Raw genomic sequence first — 16,595 nt, forward strand, 5'->3', positions numbered from 1 at the left:
TCCTTGTGCTGTTGTTCCCCAGGGCTGGGGCAGCTCTGCAGGTGGGGCCTCCCCTGAGCGGGGCAGAGGGGCAGAATTCCCTGCTGCCCACGCTGGGGATCAGCCCAGGGCACGGGGGGTTCAGGGCTGGAGCAGGTTCAGCACATACCAAGCAAAATGGAAATGTTTTCACAGCAGTGCTGTCCCTTTCATTGTTGGTGTATAGTGCCCTTCATCTTTCAGCAAAGGCTCCATGGCACTGGGTGCTTTAGCCCAGAGCATGAAGGGAGAGATGCTTTCTTCCCCAGTGAAATGTGAGGCAACAAGGGTTGAATGCCAACAGGGAGAAAATGTGGTGAGACCTCTGCTCTGAAAATTAAATAACTACCCTGATAAGGAGATTGGTAACATCATTGAGGTAGCTGCCTGATGAATATTTAATATTTTTGCTACACAGGATAGTCAGCTAAAGCTTGTGTAATGTCACAGTATTACACATTGTGCAGGTAACTACTGCTGCCATGAAGTTGTTCACGATTCAGGCTATGATGTCTTCTGATGTCTGCTGTGAATTCTTAAATAGCTTTGCAATAATCTGTAGAAGATGGTTCCATTCAGCATGATATTGTGAGGTATCTTTTCACTTCAGAGCATTCACATGTGTCTGTCACACATCCTCAGAGCTTGTAGATCCTTCACACTTGCAGGTCTTCACCTTCATCTGCCAGTTTCACATTCTGACTTTATGAAAATCTATATCCTGTTTATAGAACAGAATTAAAATGCTTGCAGAGTGTTCAAATTAAATAATGTTTGATGGCATGTGTTGATCTCAATACTGCTTTGTTTGCAAAAATAAAAGCAGAATCTGCAATTAGTTCAGTGTTCTTCAACTGAAGATAAATTATCTCTTTATGTGCAACTCAGTTGCAGAGAGCAAATGAAAATTGAAATTTGCATTACCTGTTTGACTTTCTGCCTTCTCCAGGCTTTTATTGCAACTTGTCTGAATTATCCCATAGAACTTCACTTAAAAAAATTAATAATTTCTAGTGGTTCCTGCTCAACCGTGTAACCCACATTTCCATGCTCACAGTATTTTCTGAATATAAATGAGCTTTCAGGTGACTTACAAACCTATTCTAAGTCTTCATTTGAATACAGACCAACCTATGTTTGAATAAGTGTAGTCTGCATGTGTTTTATGTGTTAATAAAAGGTATATATACACACACCACCCCCCTGCATGTTCCAGCTACATGGAGAGTGAGTACACATTGTGTTTATAATGTGTGGATATATTTTGTGTTCATTTACACTCACAGAATATCCCAAGTTGGGAGGGACCCACCAGGATCATCCATTCCAGCCCCTGGCCCTGCACACACACCCCAACAATCCCAGCCTGGGCATCCCTGGCAGTGCTGTCCAAACACTCCTGGAGCTCTGGCAGCCTCGGGGCCGTGCCCATTCCCTGGGGAGCCTGGGCAGTGCCCAGCAGCCTCTGGGGGAAGAGCCTTTCCCTGATCTCCGACCTAAACCTCCCTGGCACAGCTCCAGCCATTGCCTGGGTCCTGTCCCTGTCATGGAGAGCAGAGGTCTCTGCTGCCTCTTCGCTTCCCCTTGTGAGGAAGTTGATTTAGACATTTTAAAATTAATATCAAAACCTGCATCAAATCAGGCTCTCTGTGGTTCCTTAGGCCTCACAAGGAATCAGTGTCAGACCAGGCGTATAACTTGGCATCCTGAGTTGCTGTCTGTTGAGCAGTGATGAGCTGGGAGCCTCCATTCACCACACACTTCCGGACCTGCTTATTGTTTTGAGACTTTTTTTTAAAAACTTTTATGTTGCCTTCCAGAAACCGATGTGAAGAATATCGCATACACTGTAAAAAAAGGGGTGAGAAGGAGCTGAGTGACTGCCAGCTGGCCCAGCATACTCTGAAGGAGATGCTGAAAAAGGAAGAGAAGATGCAGGAGCAGAAGTTGGAAGAGATTTGTGAGAAGGAACTGTTGGCTAAGGATCAGGAAGCAGAGCTGAAGGCACAGGAAGTGGCAGCGCGGATCCGGGAAATGCTGGATGTGCGCGATGCCCAGGTGGCCGTGCACAACGCTCGCAGAGAGGAGGAGAAGCAGCTGATCAAAAAGGAGGCTGAATGGCTGGTAATTTCCGTAGCATTCTGCATTCAGGCTTGTGCAGAAGGCCCTTTTGATGACAGGCTTACTAGACATTTAGACTAATCCATACCTTATTTGTATCTTCACTGATTCCATTAGTATCTGAGCCTGTCCTGTTAAGCTAAGCCTCTTTTCCAGAGCTGTGGCAAAGGCCTTCCCGTTTACAGAGGGAAATACATCTTTTGAAACTTGGCACTCTAAAGGGTTTTGGCACTCAGAGTCTCTCAGAGCTGTTGTGGGAAATGGTAACATTTTTAAGCTTTTGCCAGACATCTTTGTCACTTTCTGATTTCCAGTTTCCTGCAGGATAGCAGGGGAGTCTTGTTTCCCAGCTGAAATATTTATTTTACATATTTTTTTAAACAAATTAGTAAGCAGCACCTAAGCTCTCTCACCTAATAGACCTGACTGCTGTTGAGCTCACATCACAGGAGGCATTTGGCTACTTTGGCCCAGCTGTTTGGCCACTACCCACTTTTTTCATCATCTCTTTCCATGTATCTTGCTGTAGTTTTGCTGGCTTTAGTGGTGCTTGCTAGTTCAGTATTCTGTGTTGACTTTGAATTATGGGAGGTCATTTAGCTCAGACTCAGTCTTCATTTTGCAGCTATTTGCATGTAGAGGCTGAATGATCACACAGGATACTCTGTTAGACACTGGAAGCTGATGCTGGTGTCATATATACTTCCCTATTTTATAAAAATGAAGACAATAATGGATCTAAAGCTCTGAAGATGCTGGCTGTGAAATCGTGGAGTCCTTATTCCAAGCTAGACTGTAATGTTTTGCTTATTTAAAAACATGCAGAATAGAATTATTTTCTTTTAACAACTTCTAAGGCACTGCCAAACCTCCCAGGCAAAGAATGCTGTTCCTTAACTGGCCTTTTCAGAAAAACACTATTAGAATAGAAGACTCCGTATCTTCCCCTGGACAGCTGCCTGGGGCTCTGTCAAGGAGATACATTTCTGGTGAAGTGGTTGAGTCTCTGAAAAAAAAGGTTTCTTTGAAGGAGAGTTTCTGTATGGAAAATGGGATGTAATCCTTCCTCAGCAGAAGAGGAATGTGGCAGATGGCCTTGTTAGAAGTTTTTTGTTGCAGACTGGTAACCCCTAATGACCAGGAGTTTCATCTGGGTGAATGGACAGCTAAGTGTCCCTGTGCATAAAGGTTTCTCCTGGTTGTTGCAGTGAAAATAGAATATTTAGTGAAGGAAAACTTGCACCTTTGGCATGATAGACCGTGCACCAGGGTACCTCAGAAATGGATGACAAAGCAGAGACAGCAATTTTAGCATTAGCTATGTTACCTATATTAGCTGCCTTCCTCCTTTGTCTTATTTTTCTCTTAAAGAGCTGTGATTTCTGGGAAAGTGATTGACTTCATTTTATCCTGACTGTAGTTTCATGAGTTTCTGCCACAGCACTTTGGTCCTGGCTTGCAGAGGGGCGGTTGGTAACCATTTCTTTGTACATTTGCAACGTTGTGTTACCCCAAGGAATAAACTTTCACTGATCCCATCCTTGGCTGCTCTCATAAAGCTTCACTGATGTCAGAATTCAGCCAAGGACATGGGCCAACTTGCACAGCAGACTGCTAACTATTTCTGCTTTTTTTCCACCTTTACTGTTCAAAGCCTTTTGGGTTACTAATTCTATTCCTCAAATTATATATATATATTGAGTTTCAAAGCTGTTTTACCAGCTTCTGAAAGTGAATTTGACAGTTCAGGCAGATATAAAGTCAGCCTTGGCTCTGAAATACTGCAAGAATCTGTAGGTGCTTTATGTCCAGCATAAAAAGGGATGTTCCTTAGGGAGTGCAGCTTCTGCTTCCATACGGGAAAGATTCGACATGCTGTTTATGACAAACCTGCTGATGCATTTTAGAAGACTCATTCACATTACAAAAGAGACATTTAATTTAAAAACAGGTTAACAAAAAACTGTGTGCCTTTGAGACAGCTGAAGCATGATTTCTGAGATGATATAATGCCAGCGATGGTCATGTGCCATTGTATGACTATGTTTCAGTGCAGCTGTGCTTGTACACTTACTCAGCTGCAAGATGTCCAGAAATTAGACTCATAAATTACTTATTGATGCTACTTTTGAATTTTTTGGGGGCTAAATAATCTTGAATATACACATACCTATTGAGGCATCTCAAATATGTGTTTCCGATTTGTCATTGTTTCTTTTTTAAGAACTCGGTTTCACTGTACATTTTTCCAATATAAAGTAGAATATAAAGTTCTTTCCAATATGAAGTGGAATATTTGAAACCGTGGAAATTCAGTAACTGCTCATCAGGATACAAGGATCCAATCACTGACTTGGTGCAGCCTTGTGTCCAGTAGAGATGCAGTGCTCAGAACACCCAGCGCAGGCACAGGACAGATAATATCTACGGAAACCGCAGGAATACGTGGCTCTGTTATTTGTTAGTGCTTATGGCTGTGTAGGGAGGCTTGGATATAGATCACACGTGCTGCAATGATACTGACTTCCCTAAAGAGATGACTCTGTCTATCTGCCTGAAACATTTAGAAAACATCAGGCACAATACAGTTTTTGTATTGAAGTGCATATGATAATTACAGATGAAAATCCTGAATTCTAAGGAATGATACGCTAAAATGTTCAGGCTTTAACAGGTCTAGTGAATGACACTAATTCTGTGTCGTCAGCAAGGCTTTACTCCTCAGCGTTTCAATAAACTAACTCTAGCCACCACTTAGGTTGAAGTTGTGCAGTGATTTTACAAGCTAGCTACTTTTATCCTTGTAGGAAGAAGAGCTGCACCAGTTTAGGAAAGAAAATGAAGAGCTTGAAAGGAAGAAGCAACATCAGCAGAAGGAATGGAGGGAGATATGGCTCAAAGCAGCACGGGACAAGAAGAATCGTCTTGATGCAGAAAAGCAAACTGAACTTGCCGCAGAGAAGAAAATCTTGGAAGAAGATTTTCAGGACCCCGACAGGGAATATGAGAAAATAAAAAAAAAAAAAGTAAGGTGTTTAATTGTGAAACTGTGGGGTGATACCTCATCTAGACTAGTTCTGTGGCCCTGTGAACTGCACAGTGTGACAGAGAACAGACACAAGCCCTTTTCTCTGGACGAGATAATTCTTTTGTTGAACAGCCTGTTGCCTCTCCTCCTGCCAGTGCTCTGCACCTCTGCAGAAGCCCACTAGCTGTTAAAACCACAGCACTTTAAAGCCTGCTTTGCAATCGGCAAGGCTACCAGGCTGGATAAATGAAGTGGGGGCTGTCAGCAAATCCTGGCATTTTGTCCCTCCATGCTGATTTCGTTGTGTATAAATCACCTGAGCTTTATCATCCTTATGCAGCATGGACATAATAGAGGCCGGAAAACTATTGTTTCATGGACCTGATGTAGTAAGTATTTGTAACTGCAGAAGAAAGGAAATATTTAACTTACTGTAATTAATTTGTACTAAAAAGCTTTTAAATATTTAGTAACTATATATAGATAGATGCAAACTTTCATGTTGTATTTCTTGAAGATGCCATGAATCAATGAATATGTCTGTCATTTTCTGAAGTTAAAACAAGTAGATTGCCCAACTCCAGCGTGCAAATGAGTCTCAGGATCTTTAGGACACAGCAGAGAGCTGCATCCGTTGCTCTGCTTGAGGTGTTTAGAAGCTCATGTAGGTTAGGAAAGTTGTATCAACTCAGTGTTAGACTTCGCTGCAGAATTAGAGGAGGTGATATTTATTGTATTTATTGGATCCCAAGGCTTCTAATGCAGGTGATAGTGGAGTAGCTTGGTCAGCTATGGAAAATCTCTAAAATGGGTGTGTTGTAGGCAGCTGAGCTGCTATGGGGAAAGGGATCACTCTATTTATTCTGTTCACGTGCTGTCGTCTGGCTGGGTAGAGGACTCTGAGCAGTTCTTTCCCATGGCAGGTTTTGGAATCGAGCTCTGGGCTCCTAGCTCCCACACTGGCTGGGAACCACCACTTCTCTTCAGGTTTTGAAAGGCTTTTTAAACTAATTTACTCAGATATGCAAATGTCTGTGTGTTTGCAGCAAGTGCTGTTAAAGGAGCAACTTACATACCTGGAACATATGGCTGAACAGCTGAGGAAGGAGAAGGAGCGAGAAAGAGAAGACGAGAAGCTCTTCAAGGAAGAGAGGGATCAGGTTTGGGCCGAGAAGGTTGAGAAAATGAAACTAGAGAGGGAAGCTCGATTTCAGCTGCTGAGAGATGTCGTGAAGACAAGAGAGCTGCAGATGGAGGAGAAGTGTAAGTGGTTGAACATGTGTCTGGGCAGGGGCAGTACAGCACCCTGCTGCTGGGAACAGCATCTGGCCCAGCACACACAGGCTGTGTGATAGAGTGGACAGCAATGTGATCCTCCCTGAACCTGTTCCCAAAATTCACTCCTACGCTAATTTCCTATTGCCATCACCAGAGCAAAGCCTAGAAAAGTATTGCATGGGCAAATGGTCATTATTATTAACTATATTATTATGAAGTTCTAAATGTGAAAACTTTCCAGTTCTGAGTGGATGAAAAACAAGTAAGCTGAGAATACACTTGCTGTTGTTTGTGTGGTTCTTCAGAATAGCTTTATTCTTTATTTAGGCTACTTAGCCCAAATGCAGTCTCACTGTCCCTTCAAGCTTAGCAGTGCTGTTACCTTCTAAAAGTATTTTTGGTATTGTTCTCCAGTGCAGAAAAAAGCAGAGAGGCAAATAGAGATTGCTGAAGAGAAGAATGCAGTGGCTAAAGCAGTCAGAGAATTCGAACATGAAGAAGAAGAAAAACGTAAAAGGTATTTTTCTTCTATGTCATTAGTTCATTTCTTTGCAGATCAATCTTTTAAACTTGTGAGCAAGCTGTTTCTTTTTTTCTGATAACTCTGACTGGGTGGACTTCCTTCTATTTAGAGAGGCTTTACCACCATGCACCTTATCAGTTCCAAACTGCTCATTAGCAGACCTGTAATACTGCAGTTGGTATTAAGTCATTAATTCTGACTTCGGACAATAGTGGTACATATCCTTGTGTTGGTCTTTTTGGGTCATCATGGGACTTACATCAACCATATTTACTGAACACATCCCCTCATACTCTGAGCTGTTGTTATGCGTGGCAGAGGTTTGGGGAGGAGGGTTAATGAAAGGTTTGTTTGTTCCTGCCCCAGGAGAACTAGTGTGTCCGGGCTTATTGCTAAACTCCACCCACAGACATCCCTTGAACAATCCTGTGTCAGCCACCAAAACACCAGGCTGCAGCACATAACCCGGCTGCATGGGGCTCTCCGTGCCTCACAGCGCCTCTGGATCAGCAGATCCTTACATGCAGTAGCTGGAATGTTCCTCTGGGTGTCATGCAAAGCCTTGGGCAAAGTGCCTTATCTCACTTACTACTCTTTTGTACTCCTGCCCTTTCTCCACTCTTGTCCGGGGGATACAAGTAGCTCCTTCCCGAGCCGGTATCTGTTGTGTTCTCTGAGGGCTTTATTGGGAACAATCTCCTGGCTGTGGCAGAAATGTCATTCTTGTGAAGGGAACACGCTGGGCTCCAGCTGGGATGTGCTCCACTTAGCAGAGATGGCACTCAGCAGTGTCAGGACGGGTTTGTGGCTCAGCTCCGTTGAGTTAGTGCACAGGTCCTGACTACTTTGTTGGCATTTAAGTGTCTGTGTGACTCCTGCTCCAGAAGGGCCTGAACACCTAAGACTTCCTCTGCTTCTCCAGAGTAAAAGCAGTACACATCTCCTGAGGTGGAATGGAAGGTTGATTCCTTCTGACAGCCACTTCCAGGAATATCAGTGCAGCAGGGACTTCTCAGGAGGGTGCAGATGGGTGTCACTAGCAGCACTGAGCCTGAGCTAGGGACAGACTGAGTCCGGCACTGTTATCCTCTGTCCTCTCACTGTTGCTGTGAGGAGCAGAAAAGGCACGCTGATTACAGGGAGTTGTTCTTTCTGGTCAAGCACCAGTTTTACAGTCTGCTTTATAGGATACAACAGAATGCAGTTAATTCTCTGAAAAACATAAGGTTAGCACATAGCATTTGGTTAATAGTGGCAGTTATTCTCAACAGCTAAAAGGAGCTTTGAATGGTTCTTTAGTCTAAGCTCGAATGCTAACAGATTACATAATAATAATAATTACCCACACCACTTAAATAACCTATTCATTTGGCATTTCCAGAAAAATACAGAAGGCCAAAGAATACCGAGACCAGCTCACAACTCAAATTGCCTATCAGCAGTGGCTCCACAAAGTTGAGGAAGATGAGAGGAAGAAAGAACATGAATCAAATATGGAAGCAGAGAGAGAGTACCAAGAAAGGGTACAGTTCATTCTGTCAATGCCCAACGAGTCCATAGTAAAGCCCCCCACTACGAAGAAAGCACTGATGCCTGACTCTTGAGGGCATCACTCACTATGATATTTTAGCTCACTCAGTTGCCTTTAGAAACATTTTCTTAGGATGCTTACACCTGACTTGAGTTGGAAGATCTGTCTCCACTGTGATACTCAAAACATTTAATTGGAAATTACAAGAAACATAGTATTTTAAATTTTATTTTTCCCCCATGGATTTTTTTTTGACAAATCTGATCCAATCCAAAGTGCTTGACATTCTAATTCAAGAATGCTGTCTGCCCTCTGCAATATGATAGTGAATTATTATGACATAAATAATGCACAGGCATTCATTAAAATCTGCACAAAGAAAATTTGCAGAAAACTTTAAGCAAACCTTTATTAAAATGCCTTTCAAACAAAATCCTTTTCTTTGTATTTATATAAAAAGTATAAAACTCTGAATGTATTTTACTGTGGGATGGACATTAAAAAGCTGATACTCTTTTGCACAGATTCTGGTAGCTGTTGAAATGATCTGTGGAATACTGGAGTCCCAAGTCTGTGAGTCCTCTGCTTGGACAGAATTAAGTGTGCAGGGCTGCTGTTAGACCTGTCTTGTAAAAAGGTTTATTCTCTATAATTTTCACGGCACCTCTGCCTCTCTGGGCTTCCTTGGATTGTTACCACTGCCACACTGTGAGCACATGGAACAGGGGCGCTGAGCACCACCACCATTTTGAGACAGCAACACAGAAGCTGGCTGGATGTCCCCAGGAAGGTGTTGGAGGATTTTGGCAGTGCGGAGCAGGGACACCTTGCTGGCCTCTCCGTGCCCATGCCAGTGGCCAGAGTGCCCCTAAAGCAGGAGGAGCAGTGGGTGACACAGGAAGCATGGGTGGGAGCAACCCAGCTGCTCCCCATGGTGCTGCCCTTGACCAGCTCCTTGCTATGTATTTCCTTGGTTTTTCCTCTGTCCTTTTCAGAGGAGGGAAGTGAAGAATCCATGTAAAACCTCTTACCCTTTCTTGCTCACAGACTTCGTGGCATTTGGAAATGTTTTATATACTTTTTTCCATTTTTCCATATGAGTCTTTGCTGCTGCTTATCTGCAGTTGTTTCTCTCTCTTTCAGCTTTTCTGCTTCCCATCTTTCCTCCAGCTCCTGCTTTTTCACCCTTTTCTTCTGAAACTTCCATCTCTCACTAACCACTTCCTCTACCATTTTTGTCCTCCTGCCTTCCTTTTCAGCGTGTGGCTCCCTGTTGGCTAAACCGGGCTGTGTTTTTGTTGTGTGAGGACACGAATGGATGCACAGAGGAGCTGATAAATAGCTGGGATCAGAGCTCAGGAGCCCCAGATTCCAGACATCTTGGAACAAATTAGGAATGAACAGCCTGCAAAGTTGTCTCATCTCGGTTTAAAGCAGACACCAAGTTGACAAACGTTTTTTTTTCCTGTGGAGAAAAAAGCCAGGTGGAGATGTACTAATCTGAAACAGTATCAGTGGTCTTTCAGCAACCCAGCTAATTCTGGGTGTAAATGGTGGAAGAACCTGGCCCTGCTGAGGGGAAAAGGAGTGTGGTGGGATTTTATCATTGCTTACAGACAAAACTTCCTGAGTCAGCAGATGGAAGAGAGACAAGTCCACTGGAACTGTTACCATCCCGACAGGGGACCAGACAGACCAGAGCAGTGCCTCTCATAGCTTGTTCCTTGGATTTCATGGATCCAAACAGGGTTTGTCCTATGGATACTGAGGAAGGAAGCTGCCAAGAAGGTGAAACATCGGGCTGGGAGAGGTAGGTTGATTCAGGCTGTCGAGCCTTTACATGGTGCTTTTCAGCAGCCATCTCCAGAGCGACACAGAGGACATACACTGCTCCTCCTGTTTTGCAGGTGGGAAAGGCTATCTCAGAAAACGGAAACAGTTTCATCAGTCCAGAGAGCTGAGGTAGTCATAGTTTTGTGCTCTCACCTCTGAGTCAAATTGGCAGAATGATTAAGAGATTAATTTCCTGGTCTGCCGCAGACTCCTGGAGTAGCCCGTGCAAGCAATGTAGATTTTCCTTTACTATTGTGACCTCTCTGAAAAATGAAGATAATAGCACATTCAGAATGCCAGGATTAATTAAAGCATGTTATTAAAGGCTGTGACATTTGTTGGGTACACCCGATAGGAGAGATAAAAAAAATACCACATTGGTGAGCTTTGTGAATTTGAGTCATCCAGAACCATAATAAATCTTCTTCTTTAATAAAATAATAACTCAGAAGAGGTGGTCAGAGCTATCAAATATTTATAGAGTGTCTGAGCTCCTGCTCATGGAGGCAAATTTCCTCTGCAGTGAACATGAGGTCTGCACAAGATTAAAAGATCAGACTGGAAGAAGTTTGCCTTCAGCAGGAGTGAATTCCCATGGGATAATGGGCAACTAAACTCTTCTGAGGGAGAACTGCTGGTGGACGAACGTCTTGCTGGGGTTGAACCCTTTGCTGCCAAGAGCTTTGTAGGCTTCAGGTTGGTCCAGAAGAACTGGTGAGGCTGGGTGGGTCAGAATGTCCCTGAGAGGCACCTTCTCCCTGCCCCTCACAGTCACATGAGCGATGCAGTGAGAATGATTTTCTCTGTCGAGACTGAAGTTTCCTTAATCCTGCTGATTTCCATCTTCTTCCAGCTCCTTGGATGTCCTTGCAGTAAACTGGGCAAATAGGGCACCAAGCAGAACGTGCTTCAAAGCGTGGTCGAGCATTTGTCTGCCTCGGGCCAGCGCTCACGTTACACTTCTTACAGGTCACCAGGCAGCAACGAGCCAAACGGATCTGGAATTGTGGCTTGCAGGTGCTGGGAACCTCCGGAGTGTTAGTTGCTGCTCCTGAGTGTGGCATTTCCTGCCCCGGTGAGCAATCCTGCAGGCAAACCATCTATTAAACCCCGAGTACAGGGACACCGCTGGTGAGGAAAGCAGCCTGGCCCAGGGCAGGGTGAGCTTGCCCTGCACCAGGGCTCTGAGCCACGCAGAGACAGAGCCACTGGCATTTAGAAACCTGGCAGTTACAGCCTCTTCACTTAGACACGTACCAGAGCTTTGCAAAATATTCTTCCCTGTGTTTTTTAATTAAATTTTTCACCTTGACAGAGGAAGAGCAGAGGTATGGAGTGTGTGGGTGACTTGCCTTGTGGCAGGGCTGGGAATGCCAGTCCCTGATCACATCATCCCAGACTCACTCCAGGGTTTGAATCCTCAGCATCTCCCAAGGCTTTAAGACTTTCCTACATCCACCCATCTGCTCACAAGGGCTTTTATACTGACCCCAGGGCTTTCTGTGGTGATGTTTTTGGCCACATACAAGATGATGATTTCTGGAGTGGTCCCCTGTGCCCTGTGCTGGCTTGGAGTGGTGCCCTGTGACGTGGTGCCCTGTGACATGGTGCCCCTGCTGTCTGGGGCTGGGCTGCAGAGATTTGGACAGAATCAATTCTATTTGCAGGAATGTTAATTATTCATTGCTTTAACACCTGGAATAATTTATCATTACTTTAACCCAGGTAGCAATATGTGCTGCAGAAACAGCCAGAAACATGCCCGGGGTACAGTGACATTGCCAGTGCCACAGACTGCCCAGATGTAGCACGTGGTGACTTTTGCTTGGCCCAGGAGGAATGAAATCCAGATTCGAGGTCTTTGGGACATCTTTGCACGCAAAAATTCAGGACCTGGGTTTGTACTTAGCAACAGCCAGCTGTGTTCTGATGACATTTAGAGTGGTCAGAATTGATGCTCCTCACTGGCCTGTGCCATCACCTGTCCATCCATCCAGCTGTTCCTGAGTGTCCATTACAACACAGGGACCAGGCCAGGGCCTTAAAACTAACTCCAACCCATCCTGTACTTGCAAAGAATCCACTGTCTCTGCTTAAAGGGGAAGAAACTCTGGTATTTAGTTCATTTTTACCTCAAGATACCTTCCATGTGAATGCAAGAGGGGATACCATAAACTGCTATTTAAGAGCCCGTGCTTGTTAAATTTGATCAACACGAGTTTTGATTCCCAAATGGAAAGAAGCTTCTATCTCCTGGAGGAGACAATTTCAAGCAACTCAGCAGTTAGGATGTACTTCAGGGATTCTGTATGTATTTTGGGGTTTTTAGTTTCCGAGTTTAATTAAAGTTTTAGATTAATGGAGAATCACATGTGACACCAGCTGGTATTTCATGGGAATGGCTGTGCTTTGCCTCTGGGCTATCACTGCTACCCTGGCTTCTCTGAAAGCTTTGCTTCTAATTGCACCAGTGCTCCACGTTTTGTTTCTGCAGTTGATTTAATGAAATGAGAGGAGCAAGTTTTGTTTGCCTGACAAAGCTCTCTTGGAGGCTTTGCAGAGATTACGCTGTCAAATTTTCCCAGGGTAATTTTGAGACACGGTGCAGTTTTTTTCTCCCCTTCCTTCCTCCTTCCCAGACTTCCCCCAGAGCCACCTGCAATTTTTTTGGATTCATCAAGGGTATCAGAGCCAGAAAAGAGAGTTATCTGCAATGCCGGCTGTCCTTTCACCAAGTCAGCACTGCTTCCTGCCAGGCTCTGGGGTGAAAAAGGGAAAATATGACAAAGGGGAGAGTTTTATCCCCCAGGGGACAAGAAGCAGAGCGTGGGATGCCACCAGTGATCACTTTGAGGAAAGGCTGTGCGTGCCCTGTGAGTGGCACAGCCTGAAACCACGGGAGGAGGGATCCCAGTGACAGAGTGAGCAGCTGTGACAGAGAACAGGATCCGCTGAGTGTGGTTTCTGCCTGCTCAGTTAATATGCAAAATACCTTGAATTATAAAGAATAGCAGTAGCGGTTAATTAGGACTACTTTGCATTTCATTGTCCTTCTCAGGCTCTAAAAGTGCCGTATAAGCATGAATTGCAGAACAGGGTGCTCCCGTGGAATGGAGGGAAGCAGCATGGCCACAGATTGACAGGCTGGGATCAGTTTGGGGCTGTTGCTGTGGAAGTCGCGATTCGTGCCATCGATGTGGGAGTGACACACAAGCAGTGCCCAGGAGCAGAGGTGTTGGTGGGACCCCAGACTCACCTGCAGGCAGGAGAAGACAGAGAAAAACCTATTCCCTGAGTGGATTTCCAGTGGGTTCATGAGCGCAGTGCTCCTGTCCCGGAACAGGTGTGTCTCGGCAAAGGACACCCCAGTAATGCCGTCCCCCACACCCCAAAGTGTGGGTGAACCCCAGAGGCGGGTGGGGGATGGAAAACCCGAAAACCACCAAGGCGCACCTGCTTGGGGCTTAATTACTCTTCTTCTGTGAGGAAGGAAGATGGATAAAAGGTAAAAAAATCCCCAAACGCAGCACCAACCTACGCTGCCGGGGGACCCTGCCCGGTGGGCGCCGGAGCCGGGCGGGATGCTGAGGACTGCCGGGGAAGCGGCCGGGAAGAAAAAATATTTATTAAAAAGAGCTTTTTTCTTTTTTTTTTTTTTAAAAAAAAAGAAATAAAAAAAGCCGAGGCGAAAGGAACGGAAGAGAGCCGAGCCGAGCCGCCCCATACCTGAGCGGGGCGCGGCGGAGGCGGAGCGGTGCTGCCTCCTCCTCCTCCTCCTCCTCCTCCTTGCTGCTGCTGCTGCTGCTGCTGCTGCTGCCGCCGCCGCTCCCTTCCCGTGCCCGCGCCCGGCCGGCCGCAGCGGGTGTAAAGGTCGGAGTGTCGGAGTGTCCGTGTGTCCGTGCGGCGGTCGGTCCGGCCGCCCGCCGCCCCCATGCCCCGCGCTTAGCGCCGCCCGCCCCGGCCATGTCCACCACGCAGCTCTACACCAAGGTGAGCGGGGAGGGGGCGCGGGGGGCTCTGCGGGTGCCTCTCCGTGTTCCTTCTGTCCTGTGGGGGGCTGCTTCCCAGTCCTGGAGGGGCCCCGCAACTTTCCCCGCACCCGCCGGGACGGCGGCCGCAGGTGCGCGGGATGCGGAGGGGGCATCCCCGGCGTCCCCCCGCGGGTCCCGGCCCCCTCCCGGTCCCTCGGCGTTTCACCCACCTGGGTTCTCTGCGATGGAGGGTGAACTTCGCCCGTAGGTCGCGGTAGTGGTGGCGGTGGCCTCGCCCTCCGTGCGCTCCGTCACCTGCGCGGCCAAAACACTCTCAGCCTCCCCGGATCCCCCTGGAATAATTCTTTCCTCCTGTATCCCTAAGCCACGGGGGTGCAGGGGGAGGAAGATGCAGTCCTTAGAATCACAGAATCGCAGAGCGAGTGCCGTAACTCACCGAAACGCTTCCGAGGTGTCCGGTTTCCAGAGTCCTTTCTGTTCCGCAACTCCTGGATGTGATCCCTTGGCAGGGGTGCGATGGGACGCACCCGCTTCCTCATGGCAGCCAGGGAAGGTGACATGGCTGGTGGCCTGGCTGGGCACTGCTCTCCGACGGGCCCGATGCTTCCCAGGGGAAGGTGTGCTCTCAAAAAGTAGTCATGGTGGTAACTGGAGACTCAGGTGCTGTTTTTTAAAGCAGAGCCTGAGGTGTGGGCAAGAAAATCAGTTTCCACTCTGGTTTAATTTTTTTGTTATTTTGTGGCTGTGGGATACTTGGGTATTCCCAGCCCTTGGCCAACCCAGGCTGTGGATGCTTCCCTCCCACACAGTTCGGGGCTTTCTGCCCCTCTTCCCAGAGAGGTTTGTGTCCAGAGAGATCTTTGCCGATTGACTTGTCCCGATGAAAGAGCTCCTCGCAGGCAGCGCAAGATCCGCCTGGCTTGGAGCTCTCTCTGCTGTGGAGAGAGCCCTCTCTCTGCGCTCGGCATCTTCCCGGGGCTGCTCGGGGGTGCTGCGGGCAGCCGGGATCCAGGGAATGTACTCTGTCAAAGCCATCAATAATGCTGGGCAGGGGCTCATCGCGAGTAGTGCTGGCTTCAGGAAAGGTTTTGCTGCGTAGAGTGTCAGCTTCATGTGTTGTCATAATGAGAATTTTAGTGTTTTAGATTCTTCTGTGACCGTGCTCAGCTCAGGGAGGTGCTGCCAGATTGGCACCAGGAACCACTTTCTGTCCCTCGGGCTTAACTTTGCTGCAGATTTCTGCTTCTGTAACTCATTTTGCCAACAGCTTTTTTATGTAATGTAGGGGGCTGCCACGTATCTTTTTCTTTGGCTGTCACTATCAAAGGGATGCGGGATGAATGGTGGATCTGGCAGCTCCTCCTTTGAACCTGTGGGGATTGCAGAAGCCCCGCTGGACTGAGCTGGGCTGTCTGTGAGCAGGGTGACCTCCATCCTTCTTGGGAGTGCTTTAAAAACAAAGTTTGGAAAATCTTTCTCCCTTGGAAAATCCAGAGAGGAGCTGAAGTAAAGCTGTGGCTGAAGGGCTCTGATGTGCCGACCACAGCATCTTTTAGGATGAGAGCATGGATGTGATGGCAAGCATCCCTGGGGAGGAGGGAGGTTGGCTCCAGGTGCTGTGTTATCCCTATTTATGGGCTGATTAAATCAACCTGGTTAATTGATTTTTAACTTGATGAGCAGGTAGTTAACCTGTGTTGTCTTTTTTGCATTGCCTCGGTTTACATTCCTGTTGATCTGTTGAACAGGTGTAAGATGCCTCCTGGGGCATTGCTTGGGATCCTGTTGCTGTTTAGGGACTTTCTGATGAGGAAGTGGTGGGAATTTGGTGGCCACCTGTGTGTGTTGTTAACTTTAGGTTTATTTTTAAAAACAACAAAGTCTCTCGGTGAGAGCAGTTGTTCCAACACTGGCCCTTCTGCTGTTGCCTGTTGATTCTGCAGGAGCGTTCTAGGGATGCAGCTGGATTTTTAGGTGGTGGGGCCATGGGCTGGGACCCACATGGGTCATTTGTGCAGCTGAGTCACGGTGAAATTTAGGACTGTCCTGCTGCGCTGTCTGCTGCATGGGGCCTCTGCCAGCTCTGGCCTTTGAAGCAGCAGGAAAAATGTTTCCTGTGACTTTGAGAGTACAAGAAAAAGACCAAAGAAGGCTTAAAAACCGCAACAAACCCAACAGCCTCGAGGTGCTGAGCCTGGCGGTCCCTGAGGTGAAGGGGATGTGTTGTTCTCTGGCCTTTAGGAGGGTCCTGGTGCTCACCTGCACATCAGC

At 46.7% G+C, this 16,595-nt stretch overlaps 1 protein-coding gene across 1 annotated transcript in view; it reads left to right on the top strand.

Moving 5' to 3' along the window:
* Positions 1-9,022, top strand: part of LOC121672207 (cilia- and flagella-associated protein 53-like) — a gene marked incomplete at its 5' end in the record, with an annotated part of 16,258 nt that extends 7,236 nt beyond the window's left edge. Inside the window, 5 exons of the mRNA XM_042044782.1 lie at positions 1,839-2,142; positions 4,947-5,165; positions 6,214-6,430; positions 6,860-6,962; positions 8,350-9,022. Coding sequence (XP_041900716.1) covers positions 1,839-2,142; positions 4,947-5,165; positions 6,214-6,430; positions 6,860-6,962; positions 8,350-8,572 — 1,066 coding nt within the window. The remainder of the gene's footprint in view (positions 1-1,838; positions 2,143-4,946; positions 5,166-6,213; positions 6,431-6,859; positions 6,963-8,349) is intronic.
* Between the last annotated feature and the right edge of the window lie 7,573 nt (positions 9,023-16,595).

Source organism: Corvus kubaryi, unplaced genomic scaffold (assembly GCF_017639235.1).
Source record: "Corvus kubaryi isolate FWS band 111438036 unplaced genomic scaffold, C.kubaryi_AGA036_p1.0 42060, whole genome shotgun sequence".
Classification (NCBI taxonomy): Eukaryota; Metazoa; Chordata; class Aves; order Passeriformes; family Corvidae; genus Corvus; species Corvus kubaryi.